General features: G+C 45.3%; 1 protein-coding gene across 1 annotated transcript in view; it reads right to left on the bottom strand.

Annotated features, from left to right (window-relative positions):
- The window catches only part of LOC118853395 (MLX interacting protein), a 61,324-nt gene extending 39,299 nt beyond the window's left edge, over positions 1-22,025 (bottom strand). Inside the window, exon 1 of the mRNA XM_036763445.1 lies at positions 21,559-22,025. Within this exon, the coding sequence (XP_036619340.1) occupies positions 21,559-22,025 (467 nt within the window). The remainder of the gene's footprint in view (positions 1-21,558) is intronic.
- Between the last annotated feature and the right edge of the window lie 3,291 nt (positions 22,026-25,316).

Below are 25,316 nucleotides of genomic sequence, written 5' to 3'. Positions count from 1 at the left end.
TCCCTAAAAAATCCCTAACATCTTTTCATCTCTCCATTGCCAGTCCCTTCCCTTTAACTCCTTATACCCTGAACCACCTATATCTGTACATAGCAATCCCCCAATTCTCCTCCCCCAGCAGAATAGAATAAATATCTGGAGGACAGAGGTTGTTTCATTTTTGTCTTGGTACCCCAAGGTCTAGTAGAGTACCCTGCCCACATTAGGCATTTAGTAAATGCCTACTGAATCAGAAAATACCATAAAATAGCACATGATCATTTCTTAGGTGGTAGTCATCTCCACAAAAACTTTTTAAGCGCCTTGAGGGCTGGAACAAGGGGTCCTTCCTCTGTATCCCCCCCCAAATTCTTAGAACAGTGTTTACATATAAGTCCTCTAAAAGTGCAAGCACATGGGATTAAGAACTGATTTTGCCCATCACTGACCCTTCTGCAGCAAGCAACTTTCACGTGGGTGGTGTTCAGTGTTCAGATATTTTCACAGAACTGCACAATGTACATAACGGGTCATATTGTCTGGAGCGGAACCATTTTCTAAATGTCAGAATTTTTCTTAGGGACTATCCTTGTTTTCACCGGACACCTATCCTTTTCCCAGAGGAAGAAGTACTAAGGAGACTGTAAGTGCAACTTACCCAGGGCAGATGTGTTAGCAGCTAGATCTAATAAACTTCCAACCGCCAGATCTGCCAACCATTAAACGAGGAGTTTGTACTGTCTGAACAACAGAAGCTATATACTCATAGCTTACATACTCATCATAGAAAGAATAATTCCAGCATAGGTCCTAAGGGGACAAGAGGGTACTGGGCAGTGAGACCTATAATAATTCACCCATAGCCATCCTGGACACCAAACTGAAGTTTCTAGTTACCTGTTTTCCAGAAGGAATCATACTCTTTATAAAAGAGAGCAAGCAATCACCATCTCAGGGGAGATATTACTGGAAATTACTCTTAGTCACCTCCCAATGTCCCTCCCCTGCCTAAAAAAAGGAAAGCATAGGAGGGTACAATCCCCATGACAAACTCGATCTCTACAGAGAAAAGCCCTGTGTCCCCAGCATATCAATTGAACTTCTCTTGCACCAGCACCACAATCATACATTTGCTTCTGCAAGTCTCCTCAATCATTAAGTTCCTCTTTCCACTCTGAGAAGAGGCTCATTCTTAATGAACACTTCAATAGAGAAGTTTCAAGGGGTGGGGGTGGGGGGGAGAGTAAGAAAACCTGGGGATAAAACTAGCCCATTAAACCTAAAACAAACCAGTTAATCTCAGATAGTCCGGTCTCTACTTAAAAAAAAAAAACTCAAATTCTTTCCCCTAGGGAAGCAGCTGATCTGCAGACACCACCATGTATGCTTCATTTTCATACGCTTACTAAGGGTTAGGAGAAGTTAAAGCAACAAAAAGAGCCATTCTATACACATGAAATCAAGCTTTCAAAAATACAGCTATAACTCAAAGAGAAGTAATTTGTGTTTGCTCATCACATCCACAGCTTTAGCCTCAGGCTTTCCTGCATGACACTATTAGCCCCGAATCAAGAGCACTTTCTGGAAAGTTGCATGTGTCTACAGCTTCATACATGGGCAAGCAGAGCGTAAGTTACTGCAGTTCTATAAAAATAAAGTCAAGGCATCTAATCTTGCTCTTTCACAACCAGCTCAGGGCCTTTCCAAAACAATTGGTTTAAAAAAAGAAGAAAAGTCAAAGGTAGAGAAAATTTAGAAGGAAAGCTGGGTGACAAAAAACCGTGATAGGAAATAATACATGTTTATTTTCTCAACAGTACAACGTCGTGAAAAGGCTTTATTCTTAATATATTGATCTAGGGCCAGGGGTGGGGAACCGGCAGCCCTTTGACTGAGTTTGAGTTTTACGGAACATATCCTTTTATTAAGGGGATTTGTTCTGGGAAGTTTGGATTCAATCAAAGGGCTGCACTCAAGGACCTGGAGGGCCACATGTGTGGCCTCAAGGTCAAAGGTTTCCCATCCCTGAACAAGGTATTCACAGGAAACAGATAATCACCACCCTACAGGAGGATAAACTCTAAAGAAACAGTCAATCACCTCTATTTAGGGGTAAAAGGTAAGAGTTCTATGAATTATTTTTGATCTTTGAAAGACAAAAGGCATGTAAATACGTGTGGGGCAATGGGAAGAGTCCACTGTGAAATACAAAATCAGTTCAAGTGATTTTGTATCTAGACAGCTTAAGAGTCTGGGGCTCCCCAAGCAACAGCACAGACCAGGGATTAGTCTGAGGTCTGCTAGTCTCTCCTGGCTTGGGGGTGGAGAAAGACCTGCCTCCTCTGATGTCAAAGCCCTAAATTGTGCTGGGGAAATCAGATCCAGTCCCCCTTATCAACAGAATCTCAGACCAGGTCACCATTTGCATATGGAGACATGGTGTACTACCCAATAAAGACCTAACTTCAAGTACAACAGCAGCATTTCTAATCAGAAAGATATCTGGCTTGCTGGTTTTTGGAGTTCAAGTGTGCCTTCCGAATGCCCCTGTTAAATGCCAGCAACTGCAAAAAAGACCACCTACTTCATTTACTTTCCTCTGCCCTCCCCCAAGCACACAGAATGGGATGCTGATGATTTCTTCTGGGTCTCCTCAGAGGTTTACAGATGAGCTGTTCAGGGGCAAGACACAAGGAAGAACTTCTGGACCTCACACACACACAAGCTCATACCACAGGTCAAGTGAGAGGAAAGAAATGGAAGAAATGGGTTGGGGTCCCGAAAGCCCTTGGGCCCTGGCTCTATTAACATCCAATTCAGCAAATAATGACCTGGTTCTTTAAATATATGCCAAGGATCAGCAGAAACCCACAAATACCGGCGACAGCACCCATCTTTCAAGAATTCTTTCTCCTTCACTTTCCAAGCATGCAAGGCTCTCTGCAGGGCAGAACACCTGATGGTTGTTTCAGATTTAGGGTGTGGCACAAGCACAGCAGTACCAGCACCCTCCAATCCCAGGAACACTCTCCTGCAGCAAGGCTGCACACAGGAAAAGCTTCCCCTTCATACACAGGCACTCAGGCATACTTCACATCAATTACCCTTATCAAGCACCACTTAGGCTAGAGAGTGGAACCTTAGCGTGAAGGAAGAAATGGAAAACAACAGGGACTGTCTTGATACCACCTGAAGCGAAAAAGGGAGAAGCAGGGAGCAGACGGGAAGTGACAAGCCCAGGGAAGGAAGAGGGCAGCCCTGGCACTGCTGGAGTGGGGGTGTTTGTCCTTCATTCTTGAAGAGGACCACGACATCAGGGAAATGATGACATGACTTGCAGTTGACTTTGATTTGAGTGAGGGAGGGGCTGAAGTGGTGCCAGAAGAGAGGGAAGAAAAAAATTCCTCAACCGATGATAGGCTGCAGGACAAATGGGGGGGTGGGGGGTAGGGAGAGGATGTGATTGCTTAAAGATCTTTAGCTTCCTCACCTCTTCTGCCCCATGAGGTGAAGGCCTGGGAACATAACCAGGAGAGGCTTTTGCCAGGAGAACACCGTTCCTGACTGCAGCTCCTTCCTATCACTACAAATGGACCCAAGATAGTCATGTGCTTAGGAGGGAGAAGGAGTCAGATCAACAGTTTCACTGATCAAAGTTCCAGCTTTTCCGGCTACTTTCCTTTTACCTGTGGGATAGCTACCAGTTAGCAAAGAGAAGTTTTTGGAGAGGAAATGGAATTAAAAGGGGCTAACCAATTTAGTATTCTTCTGGCACTACTTTGTATCCCAATCTTGACCGAGGTGAACTTTTCAATCCAAAGATTTGAAGGGAATTGGAAGGAATACTAAATTAGAAGGGAAAGAGACCTTGCTACATAAATTTTCCGGTAACCTTGTTTAGTTTGAGGAAAGGCAAAGGGAAAGGCCAAGGGAGAAAAGAAGAAAAAAAAGCGGGGGAGGGGTCATCTAAGTTCAACACCAGCAAAATGAAATGGGGCCTGTGCCCACATCCAAGAACCAGTCTGGGGATTCACATGACACAGGGGTCAAGGGAAGGATCAGGCTAAGCAGCCTGCACAGGTACAAGATTTGAAAGGGGAACAGTCCAGGGCTGCTTCTGTCTAATGGCTCTTCAAGGTCTTGCAAAACACAGAGGGGCATCAGGGAACTCACTCTCAGGTGCCACTTCCTGTCTCTGGAGACCACTAGTGGCTTGTTGTCTCCCCTCCCCCTCTCTTCAGATATCACTGACATCCTAGATAATGTCCTGGCATGATACCAGTCAGCACAAACACACACATCCTCTGGCTTAGCCTTGCAAAGGAAGGCATATGGGCCACTCTCTCTATGTTCCCCCTTCCCACCCCAGGGCAGGGTCAGGACAAGTCTCACAACAGGTGTTGTTTTACCTCAAACCACCCCACGTGGATGGATTTTCTTCCCTTCTTTTTTAACCCTGGTCAATGAAACACAGAAAACATCTTCAACATTACTGGACTTGTCGTCTTTTTAAAGGAGACAGTCTGATTAGTTCCACTCTAAGGCCCAAACAGAAAGGGAGGAAAACCATAGAGGCCTTAAAACAGCCTTCTAGGAAGAGCTCATTTTTTTTTTAATCAGTCAACAAGCAAACAATTTCCACATTCCTTTCCAAGTCTCTATGACATTTCACCTCCACAAAGAAGTCTTCCTGATTGAGGGAACATAAGGAGCAGGCACCACACAGACCTCTCTCTGTCTTATTCCTGCTCTCTCTTGCCAGTAAGAAGAGATGACCCCTCACACACACCCAGACCATAGCTGTCTATCCCCATTCTACATGTCTCTTGTCCCAGAGGAGGGCTACACTTGTCTAACTTGCTGATAATAGGGGCTTCATAAAAATTAACGTAGTCTTTAAACTCTGAAAACTTGAGCTGTGAGCATTCAAACAATGGTCTCCGACCTTCCTTCAGATACGGACTTTAGTAGCTTAATTTGTTGATGTGAGAGAAGCAACCTAGGATTGGCCTCTAAATGCCATTTGGGACAATGATATGATACGGCTGTTCCCAGTACATTCTTCCTTCAGCTTCTGTGGCAAATAAATGGTTACTGTCAGTGGGAAGGTAAATGGTGTTCAGAGACCACTTTTTATTGGCCACAGAATCTGAAAGTTGAAAAGTACACAAGGCCTTTCTAAAGGTCTTTTATAGTATCTCTTCCTTTTATTGCCCAGTGTGCAGAAGGCGGCCAGCCCTTGGTCCAACGGCCTGAAGCAGGCAAAGTCTGTCTCTGCTAACTATCTCCCTTCATCTTCCTTCTCCCAGCTACCTTAAGTTACACTAGTTGTTCTGGGGCTCCCACCATTGTATCTCCTCCTCAGTCTTTTTCACATAGTGATCCATGCTGCAAGACTCTCCCTGAATCCTATTTGCTAAACCTTGTCTATCTCACGTCTTCCTCAACCTCCTAGGTGACTGGCCAGTTAATCTGATAAATTAATTCTATTAAAATGTTTTTGTCTATTAACTGGCTTAATTTTATCACTCCCAGATAATTCTAGCCCTCAATAAGCCAAACCACAAGCAAGAATATATTTTACTTACTAGGAAAATAAGCCTTTTGGTGTTCCTCAAATTTTACCATGTAAGTAGCTAAATACTCCATGAGATCATTTTCTGTTTGATGAACAAAATAACCCACGCAAACTACGCTTTATCTCTCTTCAAGGCCCTTCCAACTCCAGCTTCTAGAATAAACACTTTAATTTAGCTGTCTAGGGCTAGAGACTAATTATGCTTTTTCAAAAACATTTCATGCTCAGCATTTTTTCAGCCTCTAGGCTTCTCATTAGAACATTACCTTTGCAGTTAATAACCTCAACTGGAGAGAAACTAATTTCCTGCATTTGAGGGAGGGCCCCCTGGATAAGTATCCTCTGCCCCTGCAACATGGTTATTGTGCTCACCCCTATGTCTACAATGCTGAAAAGACAAGAGTTGGATCTGACTAATTTAACAGGCCTGGAACAAATGTAAACCTAAGGAGACAGTGAGGTAAAATAATGTCAGCGTCAGAAAGAAACAGACCATCTGTCTCCCCAGTCCCTGCTTGTAGTCTCATGTTACTTAGTGGCCATGCCAGAGAAAGGCCTATTTCTCTCCTTACTAAGTGGACTTAGCATAAAGCACTATGGATATGAGAAGAGCAGACACCAAGCCAGAAAGGTCAGCAAGGAGAATTCAGCTGTGACGGCCTTGTCACTGACGACAGAAAATGAACCAGTGCCAGAACAGGTGGTCTCGAGTACAGGACAGACACGAGCCAAGAGAGACTGAAGCCATGAGCAAATGGCGTGATTAGTAGAGATCCAAAACCCGCCGGGCACTCATCAGGGAGGAAGATAACCACATACCAGCCAGGGTCCAGAATGAACCTGGGCCGGCCACTCAACTGGTGGGAGAGCTGCATACTCTGAGCTAGATAAGACAGAGAAGAAGGGAAATGGTAAGCATTTTTTTCCCTTTCCTGGAACTAGCAGTCCTCTTTCCATCTCACCTCCAGGAACAGTGTCTGAGATTAAAGGAGCCAGTTTTAGAGCACCAGAGTGATTAAAGCCAAACCAACCCAACCTAAGCGGCACTTTGTCCCAAAACAAAGATTCCTTTGTGAGAAAGTTACAACAGCACAGTAAGGCCTATCTGAAAACTCTGCCCTCCTTCCCCCAATTTCTCCCCCTCATATACCCGTGACTTTGGGAGATCCATTTAAAAAAAGACAAGACACACATGACCCAGCCCTGAAGCAAACACCCATGTGACACAGAAGGTGACCTGTTGCTTCTCAGTCAGAGAACCAGAACTGACTCCTCCACAAGGAGAAAGCACTCAAACTGGCCCATCCAGGAGCTCCAGTTCACAGGGCATGTTTCCTTAAGGCCACAATTCCACTGACTTCTGCCAAAAAGAAGTCAGCTTGAGCTGTTGGCCTTTCCAACTACCTCCCTCGTCTCCTTTGGAACAACAATGACCTATATTATTCTGAAAGGTCTCACTCTGGCTCCCTTATAGGTCTAGGGCAGGGGTGGGGGAATCTGTGGCCTCAAGGCTACATGTGGCCCTCTAGGTCCTCAAGTGTGGCTCTTTGACCGAATCCAAACTTCACAGAACACATCCCCTTAATAAAAGTATTTGTTCTGTAAAATTTGGACTCAGTCAAAAGGCCACACCCAAAGACCTAGATACATGTGGCCTTGAGGCCGCAGGTTCCCCACCCCTGGAGGGATTGATTCTATGCTGGCCTCCCAAGTGAAAGTTATCACTCCTTGGGTTCTATTCAGATGGAGTGTTTAGAAACTGCACATTGGCAGGAAATAAGAAATTCTATGTTAAGGGAAGTCCTGAGAATAAAGCTCTCCTACACTATTTCTTTTCATACTACACCTGTCTCATACACTTTATCCAACTTCTGGCAATCACGTCAACACTCTATACACAACCTTGTGCCAGGAAGCCAGCCAGCGACAACTCCCAGAGACAAGCAAACAGAAAGCTATCAGCCAGAAAGCAAGCAGCTGAGCACATAAGCAATCAAGAGCCATCTGCCAGTGTACCATGGAGGAGCCCCTGAAGGAGACCATGATTTCTAAAGATGAGTATCCTTGGCTCTACCTGCCCCCTACCACAACACGATGTAAAGACATCGCCAAAAACAAGCTAGAGGTTCTGATAACCAGGCTTTGTAGGAATTCTGATGGAGAAATCCAGAAAAAGTCATAGTGAGTCCTTTGTCCAGAGGGAGGTCTCAAGACATTAGAGACAGGCCAGAAGCACGCTACACACAGAGCAATGCAGCACCCAGGGAGAGTCTAGGCAACAGGGCAAGAGAAGGTCTCATAGGGCACCCTCCCCACCCCACCTCCACACTCACACAGGACACTGTGATGGGGACAGGTGGCAACTGGAAGCTTTGTCAAGTCACAGATCCAGAGTGGAATGAGAAGGGTACCTACATGTGTCAGTAGCTTCCAGGTATGGAGGCCATGGGCTGTGTACAGAGAAAAGAAAAAAATTAAGAAGCCAGCAGCAGCAGTGTGGTCCAGACTTCAAGTACAAAGTGACATCTTACTTCCAACATATAACCCAGCCTGCAGAGGAATAACAAGGGCAGGAATCACAGACCAAAGGAAGTCTACAGTTCTGCTGCTCTGAGCCTCTAACCCAGGTAAGGAACCAAACCAGACCCAAACCCAGATTAGGAACTCGCAGAACTCACACTGGGGGAAAGCAACCAGACTTTGCTCTGAATCAGACTGATTAGGGAGCTTGCAGGTCCCCAGCCTGTCACTGAATTCCTGGAATAACACTATTTTAACACTCCAAAAAAGCAGCCATGGAAACAGCCCAGATCTTTCTTTCAGAAGTGCTACAGAACCCAGCCCTAACATCAAGTCTGAAGTCAGGAGGTAGGCTGGAAAAACGGGCAAAACAAATTAAAAAGAATTCCACCATAATGAGCTATCATGGTGACAGAGATGCTCAAAAACAAACCCAGAAGAGAATGGCTCTGAAGCAGGCATAAAAAATGCCTCAGAAGAACATGCAACTTGGGTACAAACTCAACTGGAATTCATGGCTGTGATGAGGCAAGAGTTAAGAGTGAAAAATGTTTGTATAAATGGAATGAGAATGCTAGAGGGAAAAGCTGGAAAAGAAATGAAAACTATGGAAGAACTGAAAAACTGAAAACTGAAAAACTGAAAAACACAAAACCTTTCCAAGCAATAAATTCCCCGAAAATGTGAATGAACCAATTAGAAGCCAGTGATCCCATGGGGCAGTAAGAAATATTAAAAGAAAGTCAAAAGGCTGAAAAAATAGAAGAAAATATAAGATAGTTGATAGCAAAAACTAACCTGGAAAAACAGATTGAGGGGAATTTAAGACTCAGTGGAATATCTGAATGCCATGACAAAAAAAAAGTTTAACCATCATATTTCAAGAAATCGTAAAAGAAAATTGCCTAGATCTCTTAGAACCAGAGAGCAGAGTGGAAATAGGATCCAAAAAATCATGTCCTGAAAGGACCCCCTCCCCCCGCCCCGGCCACGAAAACTCCTAGGAAGATCATAGCCAAAATCCAGAGATTCCAGGTCAAAAAAAAAATATTGTAAGCAGATAGAGAAAAAGATTTTAAGTACCAAGAAATCAGTCAGAATCACACAAGATTTAGCAGCCACCATATAAGGAGTAAAGAGCTTGGAATATGTTATTTCACTAGGCCAAGGATCTGGGCTTACAACCAAGAATAACTTACTCAACAAAACTGAGTATAATCCTGTGAGGCAAAAAAAAAAAATTGGATCTTTAATGAAATAGAAGACTTCTAAGTATTCCTGAGGACAGCTAGGTGGCATAGGGGATAGAGTACTGGACCTGGAGTCAGGAGGACCTCAGTTCAAATCCAGTCTCATACACTAGGTGTGGGACCCTGGGCAGGTCACTTAACTATGATTGCCTCAGTTTCCTTACCTGTAAAATGAGCTGGAGAAGGAAATGGTAAACCACTCCAGTAACTTTGCCAAGGAAACCTCAGATGGGGTCACAAAGAGTCGGACATCACCAAACAACAACAAGCATTCCTGCTAAAAAGACTGGAGCTGCAAAGAAACTGAACTATAAACACAGGCATGAAGAGAAATACAAAAAGATAAAGACGAATGAACAAGGAAAGAGAACTAAATAAGGACAAACTGCTTACATTCTCCTCTAATACCTGTTGTCATCAGGGTTCACAGAGGGAGTTCTATTAGACAAGGCTTGGGAGTGGTTCTGTTATATGTTGATCTTAAGAATGGAAAGAAAAGGGAAGGGGAACACAATGGGGAGGCAGGGAAGGGCCGAGAAAGGAAGGTTAGGGAAAATTGTCTCACATTATAAGGGTGCACAAGTAGACATCTACATAAATAAGGAGGGGGTGGGAGGGAGCAGCTGATAACTTGAACCATTCTCTCATCTGAACTGGTCAAAAGAAGAAAGAATATATACATAGAGAGGTGGGTACAGAAATATATTTCACTCAACTGTGATATAGGAGGGAAAGGGGAAATGGAGGATTAGAGGGAGGGTAGACTAAGATAGTGATAAATCTAGTCCTAAGCAAAATTCTAAGGATATACAAAAATATTTAGAGCCTTTTGAGGTGGCAAAAAAATGGGAATCTGAGGAGGCACCCATAAACTGAGGGATGAATGAATAAGTTATGATATATAAATGTGATAGAAGACTATTACGTTGAACTCTTTTTAAGTGTAATGACCAACTAGGATTCCAGAGGATTAATGATGAAACATGCTATCCACCTTCTGATAGAGATGAAAGACTCTGAATGCAGAACAAGACATCTTTTTTTTAGGAAATTTCCAACATGGAAATTTGTTTTGATTGACCATACATGTTTGTAATGGATTTTGTTTTTCTTGAGTACATGGTGAGTGGGGTGTGGAGGCTCGTACTGGAAGATGAGAAGGTGAATCTTGGCTGATCAAAGCAAAACACATTTTAAAAACGAAAAGAAAATTTGGGAACTCTCACCAGCATGATGACCAGACACAATTCCTGTGGACTCAGGATGAAACATGCTGCTCACGTCTCCACAGAGAGTGCTCAAAGTGCAGATTGAGACATTTTATTTTTAGACATGTCCAGTGAGAAATTTTGTTTTGCTTGACTACAGATGCTTGTAACAGAGGTTTTATTTTTCTTTCTTTCTCAAGGTAGGGGAGAGAGAAGTGAGAGGGAGAGAAAGCTGATCTTTGCTTGCAACAGAAACTCAATAAATAATTACTGAATTAAATAACATCTGTCTCTCTAACAGCCCTTTTTAGTCAATTTAAGTAAGCAGCCCGGGGTTTCTGTAATTCTAACCTTTGCTGTTAAGCACATGAATGAGGAATAGCAGCAATGAAAAAGCAGGGTTAGGATTCTGGATCTCAGTGATATTTTTTTAAATGGGTACATAATTTGGATTTCTATGAGAAATCTTCCCACTGAAAGAGATGGCCACCTGACAGTTCTTCTCTATTTAACAGAGGAGTGCTACCCATTTCTTTCACAACCTGACCAAGAGGTCCTAGCCCCTAAGGTAGCCCAGCTTTTAGAACTCTCCAGCTGCTCTTTTCTGGGCTGCCTCCTGGGGCTGTAACCTCTCTTTCACTTGGGTGTTTCTCTCCCAATCAGTTTTAAGGATTGTCAGTCAACAGTCAGTCATTAAGGAAGTCAGAAAGAGAGGAGAGTTCAGGGAGAAAGTTAATGAGTTTGGATATGTTGAGTTTAAGATGGCAGCTGGAGATATGAGACGAGAGGTCAGGAGAGAGGTTAGCATTATATAAATAGATCTGCATGGAGATCACTGAATTTACAGGATGAGATCAACAACTAAAAAGGTATAGAGGGAGAGGAGAAATGGGTCAAGACAGAACCTGGGGAGACAATCAGCTATCAAGTGTGACCTGGATGACGATATAACAAAGGAGACTGAGAAGCAGCCGTCGAGACAGATTGATGGTGTCAAAGGTTGCAGAGAGATCAACAAAGATGAGTACTGAGAAAAGGGAGCAATTCCTATTGAACAATGCCATCAGAAGCCAGACTGTAGACAGGAGAGTGATGAAGTGGTAACTCCTCTTGTAGATGGCCTTCTCAAGGAGGTTAGACATGGATACATATGAGGCAGTACAGAAGCTGCCAATAGACAAAGATGAAAATAAGTGAGGGATGATAGAACACTGATTGTCAGATTAGAGGCTTAGCCTCTCAGGTTAAAGGGACATCCTAAGTTCTGAGCCATGGGGAGGGGCAGGCACCCAGGGAATTCTGTCCCCAAGTCTGGGCAGTCTTCTGACTGTTGGGAAAGTAACTGACTTCCTGTCTTTTCACAGTCTTGTGAAAAAATATTAAAATCTTCACAGAGGTAAGGAAAACTGTCCCTTCATTGACAAAAGTCATAAAAACTGATGAATTATTGTATAATTAATATTATATTATTAATAATAACAGCTAGCATTTATATAATCCCTTAAAGTCTGTGATACTGTTGCTGGTGGGGGTGTGTGTGTGTGTACAAAATGAAATCTCACTTGATTCTCACAACAACCCTGTGAGGCAAGCACTATTATTATCCCCATTTTACAGACAAGGAAACCGAGGTTAAGGAAAGTTTAAATGATTTGCCCAAGGTCACACAGCCAATGTGTCTGAGGCAAGAATAGAATTCAGGTCTTCCTGACTCCAACTCCAATACTATCTAGTGCACCACCTACCTGCCTCTAAGTAACCGGTATGTAATTTATTAGTAAGATGTCATGTATGTGATCTGTTTAGGACTTATATTACTATGTTGCACAGTGATTACACATTAATCAATGTATATCAGATTAAATTTTTTACAAATTGTATCTGATTAAAACACTAAACTCTGTCTCCATATGTGACTTCAGTCTGTTGTTACGCATCACGGTCATTTGCTTATAGCTTTAAACAATCTGAAGGAGCTCAGTTCCAGAACTCAGAGTTTTTTTAACACCATCTGTTAAATCTGGCACAGTCTCTAACTTCTTACTGTTGTTATTGACAATTAATATGTGCTACCTAGACACGCTTTCTAAAGAATTAGAGCTTATGGAAACCTAATAGGTTAAGCTACGCTCCTCCCTTGATTTATACCTTTCTCAAATACATAGTTAAGTAGGAAACCTTTACAAATGATTTGTCTCTAAGTATAGAGAGAAATGAAGCTCTCTTCCTTAACTGTCACATCAAGTGTACAAGACAATAAAAGTTTTGACCAGAATGCTCAAAATAAGGGGGGGAATAAAATTGTACATGATTTTATTGGAATTTTTACGGGTGGTAAGCATGCACAGCTTTACTTACGTGTAAAGAAGGCAAGAACCAACCACGATTAATGTTTTCCAATAGAACTACTACTGAAGTTCAATAAATGTTGACACCCCCTCCAATAATGATTCTATTTGACATCTTTTAACCCAGTCTTATCCAAAATAGAGGATTAGGGAACTTTAAAACAGAGGCTGGCTGAAGTGGCTTGCTACTTTGCAGACAAGTTGGCATCTATCTGCTGACCTCCTATCTAGTTCTTACATGACATCATGTTGAAAAGTCTTAGTGAGACAAATATTATTTGGCCCCATTTGTAGATGGAAAATCCAAGTATATGAAGAATTAACAGACCAAGGTTTACACAGCTGGTCAGTTATGATGGGCTTCCAACCTGAAGTAATTACCTTCCCCAAAACTGAGGAACTCCTTTCCCGTTCCAATTGTCTGACTACAGGAATTCAGACCAAGCAAATCACTTTCTGACGCTTCAAAAGATTATTTAATTTTCTGTCTCACTCACCAATGTAACCATTACAAGGTTACTTCTATGCTTAGCATTCAGAATGGAACAATAAATTAAGTTGGGGAAAGGGATGTAGGGGAACTTGGGATGTAGAGAAAGAAATTGATTAGCTTAGGAGCTACTTTGGATTCAAAGACCAGAGATGCAGAAATTTGCTCCACTTGCCACTGGCTCCTTTTTTTCTCTTCTTGCTTCTTACAGTTGAGTCCAACTTAGTTTATTTAAGAGAGCTCCTAACCAGATAGTTCATCTATTCCCTGGGGTGAGGAAAAGGAAGGTTTCACTGAACAATGAAACGTAAGATATTGCTCCTTCCCATTTCCTTTTGGCGACTGCTAAGTCACACCCACATACACTCTTCAGACCTCACCTACCAATGTTAAGAAATCAGTACTAGGCACGGGGCAGAGACTCTGCCTTTTCACAAATGGACAAAATCTAGCATGCTAAAGCCACTTTTCAGAAAGCCAACATTCTCCTACAATTAGTTCCTCCCCAAATAAACACATGAACCTCATCTAGAAACAGCAGCAGTTAACAGGAAATCAAGCCCCAAAAGCACGGAGTGTACCAATTTGGGGGGATGGGGGGAACATGAGAACAATGAGGTCAAGGGACAGGAAGCTGAAGGTAGACTGAACATCAGTGCAGAGAAAAACCAGGCAGCCCTCCCTATAATCAGCACTTTCTCTCTCTAATACTACTGATTCACTACTGATTCCTAAATCCTTGAAGAAGGAAAGAGATCTTCGATCGGAAGTTATCAAGGTTCAAATCCCAACGGAACTTCATTCTCTCGTAGGAGCCAAGCCTCTTCCTCACTAGCTGTGTCGGCCATTCTCAGGAAGCCAGCTCTGTCATGGAACAGCTAAGGTCAGGAACCTGCCACTGTATTCTCATTTCTCTGCCAGATGCCACAGCCCAGCCAACTGTCTTTGGGTCACTCCTCTGTCGGATTCTGCAGTCAAGGGCCTCATTACCAGTTAAAGGAAGTGCAACCCACTGCCAGCCTCACACAAGGAAACAACGAGGGGGATCCGTAGCTACAAAACCCAGCAAAGGCAAAACAGAGACAGAGTCAACTGGGCTGAGTATCTTTAACAGGCAAGACAAATTTACCCACTAACTACAGAAACTGACAAGTAAGAAAGCAGTCATCCTAATGCTCCCCACTTACTTCAAAACCTATGCTCAGCTTCTTCAGAAAAAAGTATTTCTGAAGTAAATGCTGGGCGGGCAGTAGGGGGATGCCATTTCTGAAATCTTCTTGCCTGGGCTATATAATAGTAAACCTTGACGCCAAGGAGCTCTGACATTTTTTCCAGTGGCAAAGCCCTTTTCTTGATATAAAACATTGGTAAAGTGTCTGCAGGAAAATATTTTTAAATTAGGCTTGCCATTAAAATGAGGACAGCAGAACACTGCTGTTCAAGTCCATAAAAATGCTGAATTTATTCTACAGTTAAGAAAACCAAGGTGTATGTAAACAAATGTGAAGTTTTACCCACACTTCTCTTTTTTTAATATACTGGGCTCATTTTAGCACAAATAAAGTCAGCATCAATCACTGTAACAAGGCCAAACACCAAGAAATTGCAATGGCCAATCTTGATCCTGGAAAGGAGAAGAGGAAATTCATTTACTTCCTTCTGGTAAAATTTTGCTTAACAATTTTGTTTGTCTTTGGCATAAGGGAGGATGATAATATCTGGAAATGACTAAGGGAAACACAAAACTGTATCAATATAAATGATTTAAAAAATAAATTTCACATATAGCTTTTGGGGTAGAGTTCCTAAAATCCAGAGGCTAGCAAACATGGTACAATTGCTCATAGTCCCTTGGGGGTTTTCTCCTCCATCTCGTGGGTTCATTTTTCTTATTATTTTATTTAGATGGGTTTTTAAATACAACTTATAATGAAGCTATTGAAGCTTAAAACTGCCCTAAGAAATGCATGAATTACCTGTACTTTGAGACTAAAATGACAATATATTTTATTTTTTAAAATGTATACTATTAATGATACTAAATAACAGAAGGCCGATTAAAAAAAGCAAATCAATTTTATTCTGAATGTAACAATACTACAAGCACAGGTTATCGCTAAGTATTCTTCCAATCTAAACAATACTGGATGGCTAGCTACTCTTGAAAGAACGTTTCACACACAAAAACAAATTTCCCCTTTACTTATATGTCAGTTATATTTAAGGGAGGACTATTTCCTCTCTACATTTTTGCTTTTAAAAGTTTTAATTTGTTTTCAAATTTGCTACGTCTTGTTTGCAAATGCCTTTATAATTTTGCCAGAACCATGGAGCAATTATTAAATTTGGAAACACCATCCACTGTACAAGATTTCTAAAGTAAACTCAAATTGTCTATCCTCATATCTGCATTTCTTCTGTACTGTGGACTTGATATTTTAATAGGTCCCTATTAGTTAAAAACTAAGACTCAAATGAGAGAACACTTTTGCCTCTTCAAAATTTCTTTTTGGCAGAATTATCTGTCATAGACACTAGTATCAAAAACAGTTACAGTTTTTAAAAAAATTCTAAGAATACAAACGGACATTAAATGTGCATCATACATTGAACACATTCAATGATCTTAGATGTAAAGAAGCCACTTTTCAGTCACTATCAATTTCAACTAATCTCTCATAGTCCTCTTTATTGAAGCAATACATACGAGCATCTTGAGCAGCAGAGCATGGCCAACACGCCTGCTAGGTTTGTGTGTGGTTGCCTGCCACCACTAAACCCTGGCTTCCAAGAGCAGTTTAAGAAAAGAATACAGTTCAAGAAAATATATTTGAGATTACCAAACACCACGGAAGAGGATAACTTTGGTTTTCCCCTATTCTGGTAGAACAGCTTGGGTAAACTTAGCCCTTTTCTCTCACTACTGAATCAGCAAAGCCTCAGTATGCTTCCAGAAGTTTATAGAAAAGTAAATCACAGGCTCACAAGTGTAAAGCTGGCAGGGAACATTAAGGCTATGATCCAATGCCTTCATTTTACAGATAGAACAGAGAGTGTCTGCTCTAATAATGGATATAGCTAATATTCAATAATATCTAATAATGAGAGCTTGTCTCTAATAATGGAATTAAGTTTCCCTATGTTACTTTTCACATGTGACTTAAAAAAAAAGGCTCCCCCCAAATGATGACAGGTATACTGCAACCCAGAGGGGCTGTGTTGCTTTGGTTCCCCGCCACCTCCCCCCCCCCTGCCCCCACAGCCCCATACAAGTTCAAAGGGCCTCAGCAACACTGCTTTTTTTATTTTTAAATAGAAAGCCCCTACCTAGGTCTGTACAGATGAAAATAAGAAAATCCAGAGCACCAGAGGAGGAACTGCCAGTACAGTGCCTTAGAAGTTGGAAGTCAGGGCTAAGGGGCAGACACGTGACAAATAAGTCACCAAGGAAATTCTTTTTAAAGGAAATGGAGTTGTTACCAGAACTCAGAGGAACATATAGCTTAATTATTTCTTCCAGAAAGAAGAACAATGCCAACCACAGGCAAGTTTCTAACATTTTAACTTCATCTGACTGAATACATTAAGGCTAAACTCGTAGTTAACTGTTTAGGAAGCATCAACTCAGCTTACCAAGGAGAAGGAGAAAGAAGTTCCAATTTCTTTTCTTTAGAGCACACACTATTCCTGGAGAAAGGCTCCCAGTCAAGGTGACTGAGCTGAGTTTTCTTATGCTGCTTACAGACCAGATCTGAGACAGCCTCTGCCAGCCCAGCTCACCAGTGATCCTCATTCCAAACACGAAGGGTTAAGCACCAGCAGATCTTCCAAAGAAAGTGAAGAAGCTACGTGGTACACATCCTTAACACAGGCACAGTGATCGAATGGAAAGGATCTTTATTCCTTCCATCCCTTCCCAGACTCAGCATTTGTCTTGAAAGGTGGCTCAGGAATTCTTCTGGCATTGAAATCAGGCTACAAGTATGGTGTTGGGCATGGCTGCCCCAGAACTGGAAGGCTCCCCATTCCAGTGTTTAAAAGCTGGTGGAACATCCCTCCAGGCCCGAAGATTCCCAGTGCTCCAAGAAGGGACAGGCTACCCCTCCAACAGCTGGTGGCTCCCAACGCACAAAGCTCAGCCTTAGCATGAAGCACGTACCCACAGTTCCCTGTAAGCACATCTAAGGTTCCCAGTAACTGCCACAGGGAAGAGGTGGGGCTTTTTGTCTAAATCCAGTAAGCCTTCTGGCAGAAGTAGAACAGAACAGAAGACTGGACCAGAAGTAAGGAGACCTGAGTCCTGGTCTCTAATTGTCAGCAGCTCAGTATGTCCCCCTTGGACAAGTGTCTTCCTTCCCTTCTCTGGATGACCTCTAAATAATCCTCTGATCCTTAAGATCTTTTCCTGCTCCAATATCCTAAGATTTCTCGAGCAAAATGGGGTTGGAGGAGGGTAGGAAAGCCCAAATTATAAGAAGTCAATGGCATTCTATCACCATCTACCCACAATGAAGATATAAATTCCACATCAAATCAGTCACCAGCAGGTCCTGCCAGCTGTGATAACCTGGAAGCCCAATCTCTTTCCCTCACAGCTTTAAACATCTTAACCCACCTGCTGGGCTAAAGAGATCCCCAAATGCCCTGGGTGTCTCCAAAGTGAGTGGAGCAGGTGTCAGGATCCCAGTGGGGAACAGCCTATGGCCAAGGAAGCTGAGGAGCTGGAATCAGCTGGAATCATCTCACTACTTAGCCAGGGCTTAGACATGGCAAGTGAGGAGAATTTGCCCTAGAGCAAGCCTCCTTCCCCCTCAGCTTCCTCCTCTCGACAAAAATGATGGAGGCTGGTTTCTAAGATCAGAGGCAGCATGATGACTTAGTCTAATGCCTTCATCTGACAGGCCCAGGGAGCACCAGTTAACTTGAAGCACACAGCTAAATGGCAAAGAGCACTGGACTCATAGCCAAAAGGCCTGGCTTGGAGGGTTGTCAGCTGTGTGGCCACGGTTAGACCCCTTCAGCCCTCTGACTACAGGCCCAGAGTCCTCTACAGAATGGAGACGATCACACCTACACCAGCCACCTCAAAACAGAACTGCAAGGAAAACCCTCAGTAAGCTAAGGGAAAGTGACGCATTACTATGATAAAAGTCAAAGTTCAGAGCTGGGTTCGCCTCTCTTCAATCCATCTTCAGCACAACTGTCACCTTCCTAAAGGACAGGACTGCCCTCCCCAAGAAAATGCCAATGGCTCCCATGCAACAAATCCCTCTTGTTGGCATTTAAAGCCCTTCACAACCTGGCCCAGCCTGTCCTCCCAGACAGGTACACACACTCCCCAGACACAACATTCCATCTCCTTTCTCCATATCCCAAGCACAGGCCTGGAATGTACACCTCCTAACTTTGACCTCTCACCTTCCTTCCAGGCTAAGCTCCAAAGCTATCTCCAGTAAGAGGACTTTTCTGAGACTCCCAACTCCCTAAAATACTTTGTATATATGTTTATTCGTGTATACATTACCTCGGCCCCTCCTCCCTTTCCCTCCATCTCATCCCCCAGATTGTAAGGTCCTTCAGGGCAGGAAGTATTTGGTTTTTGCCTCAGTATTCCCGACACCTACACACTACACACAATACTTAATTAATTAGCCTAATCGAACCCCTTCATTTCAGAGAAGAAGAAACTGAGACCCAGAGGGGTTACACTTAATTAGTCAACACCAAAGTAAAATTGAGGGAAAAGGCCTAGATCAGGGGTTCTTTAATGTTAAGGTCTGTGAATTCATCTTTAAAATATTTTGACAATTTTTTTCAATATAATTTGTTTCCTTTATGATTTCTTATATTTTGTTTTATACATTTAAAAACATTATGAGAAGGGGTCCAGACTTCAGACTGTCCGAAGGGTCCAGCACACAAAAAAAGCTAAGAAACCCTAGGGGGTCTATTCTAACTCTAAGTTTTATGCATGACAATGATAACAGACATTTCTCTAGTACTCAAGGTTGACAAAACCCCTTCTTCACAAGCACCCCCTGCAAACACATCCATCCTCCTCTTACAGAAGAGGAGGGAACCCTGCTTTCTGCCACTTATTGAGCCATGAGCAAGTCACAAGCTCCGGGAGGCTCAGCTTCCTCGTTGGTAACATGAGGATCAGAAACCCGATTATCTCTTTCAGATCTAGTGTCCTGAGCAGGGAGATGGAGGGAGACTTATCCAAGTTCCTGCTGGCTCTCCAACTCCCTGGTTCTCCTTCTCTGCTTGGCAGCCTGGCAACGTGCCACATGCTACAGAGGCCGGGCTGCAGAGATCCTTAGGGGAGGAGGGGAGAACCTTCCTACTGCCCATGGGGAAGTGAGAGGGGCAGCTCCCCTTGGTGGACTGAGGGAGGAGAAGGATGGCAATATCTCCCAAGGTCTCCTCCCATTCCTGGTCTCTCAGATCTCCAAGGCTAGATTGAGGGCTGAGGGAACTCCCAGACTAGGTGCAGAAGGGCCCTCTTCCAGGTCCCTCAAAGGCAGGAAGGAGGTTAAGCCTGGTTTCCCCTGGCTCCACAGGAAAGAAGGGAGAACTCTCAGTGGACAGGGAAGGGAGATAGGGCAATTCTACTGTGGGGCGAAGGGTATTATTTCCTGGGTTTCCTTGCTGAGGGATGGTAGAAGTGTTTCCAACCAGAATGGGTAGCCCAGATCCCTTCAGTCCTGTCTCCCTCTGGCTCCCCATAGGAAGGAGCATTTCCAGTGTATTTATGGGTAGGAAGAGGAGCTCCTTGAATGTATGTGCAGGAAGAGTCAGCTATCATGTTCCCAGCTGGAGGTGAGGAGGGTAAAGTCCCCATTGTGTTCCCCACCTTCCACATGGGAGGGGGAATGGAAGAGATGGGATGGTTGGAAGAGAAATAGGTCTCCATAAAGAGAGGAATGGACAGATGAGTGAGTGGGCAGGGGCCTCCCCAATATGTAATGCATGTAGAGATCACCACCAAGTCTCTCATGGGGTAAGGGTAGGTATTTAGGTGGGAAGGAGTGAACGAATGGTTGGGAAGAGAATATTTAGTAACGTGTGGATAGTATGGACACCCTGTATCTGTAGAGAAGAAGGAAAGAACATCCTGTGTTTGGGGGAATCACCTCCCAGGTTCCCCAGCTGGATGAAGGGGGTAGATCTCCAGGGGAGAGGGAGAAACTAGTGCAGCAATCTCCTGTGTAGTTGATCTCCATGGGAGGAAGAAACTGTGCTTTTCCCCTATGGGAGGGTCATCTCCTAAGTGCCAAGACAGCTGGGTGGCATGGCAAATAACAGTGTTGGAGCTTGGAAGACCAGAGTTCAAATACTGCCTCGGACCTTTACTAGCTATTTCATATCTCAGCGCTTCTAGTTTCCTTATCTGTAATGAGGATTATAGCACTTACCTCACAGGTTAGTTTTGAGATCAAACAGACCATACAGAGAAACTGTGAACTTTGAAATGCTACATAAATGTGAGTGGTTATTATCATCCCCAGCTGAGAAGGAGGTACATGTAGGTCTCCAAGAGGGAAGAAATGATCATCCTTATCTTTAGGATTTTTCAATTTGGGGGAACGGGGCCAGGGCCAATCTGCCTCTGTATGTGTGCCCTAGCTGGGGGGATGGGCTACAGAGACTGTGCCTTTTTTGTTTGGGAGGGGGTGAATGGACTAATGAGCACCCTGCTTTGTAAGGGGGGGGGATGTCAAGGAGGAGAGGAGGACACCAGCTGGAAAGACAGGGAGATAAGATACCGAGAAAGGGGCTCCATCCGCCAAGACTGATACGTGAGAAGGTGGGTGTGTAGGAGGCAGGTCCTTCCCCACCTGGTTGTGTGTATGGGGGAGGGGGAGGATGGAGGAGAGGGTGGATGAGAGCGAGGGGTCCTCCTCACCGGCGGGCGGGGGGCGGTAGTTACTGTGTAAGTGGGCCATTCTTTCAGGGCCACCAGCGAGGAGGGGTGTGTCTGTGTGTGTAGGTGGGCAGGTGAGCGGACTGGCAGTGGGGGGGCCGAGGCGCGGGCTCTAGAGGAGGGACGGGGTTGGGAGGGGGTGTCATGCCCCAGAGCCCCCCAGCCGGGAGATGCGCACCGAGCCCGCAGAGGGGTGGGGGAGGGGCGGCCCCGCAGTGCCCGCCGCGGGGGGAGGGGTCGGCCGGCGCCCGCACCCACCTGTAGGCCAGGGTCATGCACTCGAAGAGCTTGGTGAGGGACGCGTCGATGGACAGGTGGCACGAGCTGGTCTTGCCGAAGCTGTACGTCTGGCACGTCTGCTTGTTGACCGTGTCGAAGTCATAGCCCTTCTTGGGCGGGTGCTCGCGGTGCGGGGACGACACCATGAAGTGGCCGCTGTGGATGATCTGCTGCCGGCCCCGCCGTCGCCCCCCGGGCTCCTCGGCCGCTGCCTCGTCGTCCTCCGCCTCGTCGTCCTCGTCCTCGTCCGGCCCGCCGGCGGCGGGGGCGGCGACGGGGCCCGGCCGGGCCGGGCCGCCCGAGTGGCCGGAGCCCGCGGGGGCGGCCGAGGGCTCGTCCGTGTCCGAGTCGTCGTCGTCGTCGTCGGGAGCCGGAGCTTTGAGCAGCACCGGGCGGGTCCCGCCGCGAGGCCGGCGGGGCGAGCACATGAAGACGTCGGCGGCCATGAGGGCGGGCCTGCCGGGGGCATCCCCCGGGGCCGGGGCTGCGGCCGAGTGCGGGGCTGGGGCCGGAGCCCGGAGCCGGGCCGAGGCCAGGTTCGAACAGCCGCCGAAGCAGCCGCCGCCTCCTCCCGCTCGCTCCCCCGGAGGAGCCTGAGGCCGGGAAGCAGACCGCCCGGATCAAGCCCCGCCTCCTTTTACGTCACGGCGCGGCGCGGCCAATCAGCGGCCCCGGCCGAGCTCTTAAAGGCGCAAGGCCTGCGCCCCGGGTGTGCGATTTACCCAGAGCCACGGAGGACGAAAATTTTCTTTTCTTTCTTTCTTTTTTTTCAAACCAACACAACATTCGGGCGCCCCGCCCCCCACCTCCTTCCCTCCCCTTCTCCTGGGCCTCCTTCCCTCGCTGGGCGAACAAGACGTCCCCGCCCCTCCAACGCCTCCTCCCCGCCCCAGAGCAATTTCTGTGCTGCGGGGACTGCGGGACATGGGCGCTCCACGCCAGGCAGTCCAGTGCGAGCACTTCTTAAGAGCCTACTGTGTGCAAGGCCCACCCCAGGAGCGGCACCCAGGCTCTTCTTTCCCCAGACTGCTGGCAAGCCAGGCTGGAGGCCCGAGGCCCGGCTGCGGCCCGGGATGTCCGAGGTGCCAGGGATGTAATAAATGGCCAGTCCGGCCCCACCCCGACATTCGGCAGAGGAGGAAGCTCAGGCTCTGGAGGGGAAGTGACACGTCTCCTGAGCGCACACCGTACAATGGCTCCGAGAGCACTTATTAGGCGCCTACTCTGTGCCCCTCGCTGTGCTAGGCGCACGGGGTGCTAATCTAAAGAATGAAGTAATCCCTGCTCAGAAAGTTACGTGCCAACGGAGGGGGAAGGGGAGGAGATGGAGGGATATAGAGGGAGAGAGGTAAGAGCTAGGTGGGGGACTCATGAATGGGTGGATAGCAGGGACTGGAGAGAAATAGGGAGTCCGGGATGAGAGATGGATGGATAGATAAGTAGAGAGAGTGTTGTTTGTCCTTCTTTCTGGAAGAGGACCATGACGTCAGGAGGGTGATTGATGCCTTTGGATTTAAGTGAGGAGGGCTGTGCAAGGTCACCAGCCTCACTTCATCCTCATGGAGCCATCTGGGTCTAGTGGCCAGAAGCTGATCAGAAGGGCTGGAGATGGCCCTGGATGCAGTGGGAGACCTTGGCCTTTTTAAGCTAAAGTCTTTCCCATGTCTCTTTGACTGAAGGCTGTGATTAAAGCTGATTAAGAAGTGAGCCAAGGAATGGCCCCCTTTGTTTAAAAAAACAAACAAAAAAAATCAGTCTGGGAGGGGAAGACACTCAGGGTTTCTAGCCAAAACAGAAACAATTATTTACATTTCCCCTTAGCCAGCCAGGCCCAAACAATGCCTTCTGAGTGGTGCTTGGGCTGGGACCTACTGTTGGCCAACCGAGAGCCAGAGTGAATTGGGTTTAAGTCATGATTTTTAAGAAAGAAATTTAGCCCATTAATCCCAAAATATGTTGTCATCAACATTTTGCAGGTAAGGGCATGATACTCCATGTGGACAGAGAGAGAGAGAGAGGAGGGGAAGGAGAGAAGCTGACTTGCCCAACTGGAACTGGCCATTTGGGGACCCAGTGGGGCAGCTCAGGCTACTCACAGGTTGTTTGTCCTTCGGCTCTTGAAGAGGACCATGACATCAGGAAAATGATGCCATGACTTGCAAGTAAATTGGATTTAAGTGAAGGAGAGCTGTGCAACGTTACCAGCCTCACTTTCTCTTCCTGAGTCATGTCAGTCCAGTGGCCCACCAAGTAGATAGATTGATAGATACAGGAAGACAGAGGGTGCAGAGAACAGAGGTAGATTATAGATAGATGGCAAGTGATACAAATAGGGAGACAAAACAGAGATAGATGAAATATAGGTGAATGACAGGTGATAGAAATAGAGGAAATAAGAGAATAAAAATAGACATTGAGCATAGTACCTGGCTAGGGCACCTAGTAGGTGCTTGTTGACATTTACTTGTTGAAAAAAATACAAAGTAGCTGGAAAGGGAAGGAAACATTTTAGTGGAATTGGTAAAGGCATTAGGCAGAAGGTGGTGTTTGCATTCAGGAGTTGGCCAGGTCAGAAACTTTATTAAGCCCTTACTGATGAGGTTAAAGAAAATGCTGAGGGTAAGGAACCGTGTGTTTCTAGGGGTGCTCGAGACCCCAAAACACCAACAAGTAGTCTGGGGTGACTAGAGAAGGGGTTTAGGGAGGGTCTTGAGGAGAAGTCTAAGGAGGATCTTGATGGGACTGGGGTGACTAGGGATCAAGACTCCTGGAAACAAGAGAACGGGATTTTGATGGGATCAAGGATGGGAAGCAGCTGGATAGTGAAGGGCTAAACTAGGTAGAGATTTGGGCCTAGGGATAAGGAAAGGCTTATGGCCTCAGGCAAAAGCCAGATGTAGTGGGAAGATTCAAGGAGAGTTCAAGGGGGTTCCCAGAGACTATACCCCCATCATTACTACCTACCTGGTATTGTGATAGATGCTTCAGGATAAGAATTTTTAAAAAAAATTAAAAATAAAAAAGTAAGATAGTTCCTGCTTCTTTAGGAATTTACATCCTACAGATGAAGAAATTTCAGACCCAGAGGTTGAGTGGTGTGCCCAAAGTCACACACCAGTTAGTGGCAGATGTGGGCTAGGGCTCAGGTCTCCTGTCTACACAGGCTCAAAGTCTTCTGCTGTTTCCCACACACCACAGTGATTAATCTTGCTCTCCAGGCTTCATGAAGGCAGAGCCACACTACCTTCCTTACCACTGAAATGTTATCACTATCCCCCTCCAAAAAGCAGCTCCTCTCTCCTGGGCCAGGGTAAATAAATTACCTATGACTGTAAGTCCGACTGTTGGGAAGATTGTGACAAAATACAGCCTTCAAACTGGTGCCAGGGACCAGCCCCACTGAACTTCCTAACAAAGAAATCTTGGATCACCCCTTCTGTCTCTAGCCTTCTTGAGGCTTTTATTGGCTGTGCAGACTCTCTCTTGATAAATCTCATTTGGATGTGTAAGTCAAACCTGAGATTTTGCTTTTTCACTTCCCTGGTTGGGACATTGATCACTTATTTGGAGTGGCCAGACCATTGGACTCAGACCCAGTGGACTGCTACTGCTTCTGCTTGAGGGCCATGGCAGCCTTTCTGGGGCGCAGACATCAAAAGTGGAAAGATGCAAGGTGAGAATAGACAGAGAACATTCTACTTATTGGCCTTTGTCAACAGACCTTCTGCAGGAAAACT

This window comes from Trichosurus vulpecula, chromosome 1 (genome assembly GCF_011100635.1).
Source record: "Trichosurus vulpecula isolate mTriVul1 chromosome 1, mTriVul1.pri, whole genome shotgun sequence".
NCBI classification, from domain to species: domain Eukaryota; kingdom Metazoa; phylum Chordata; class Mammalia; order Diprotodontia; family Phalangeridae; genus Trichosurus; species Trichosurus vulpecula.
Note: the sequence above shows the minus strand (reverse complement) of the source record. Positions and strands in the feature narration are given on the sequence as shown.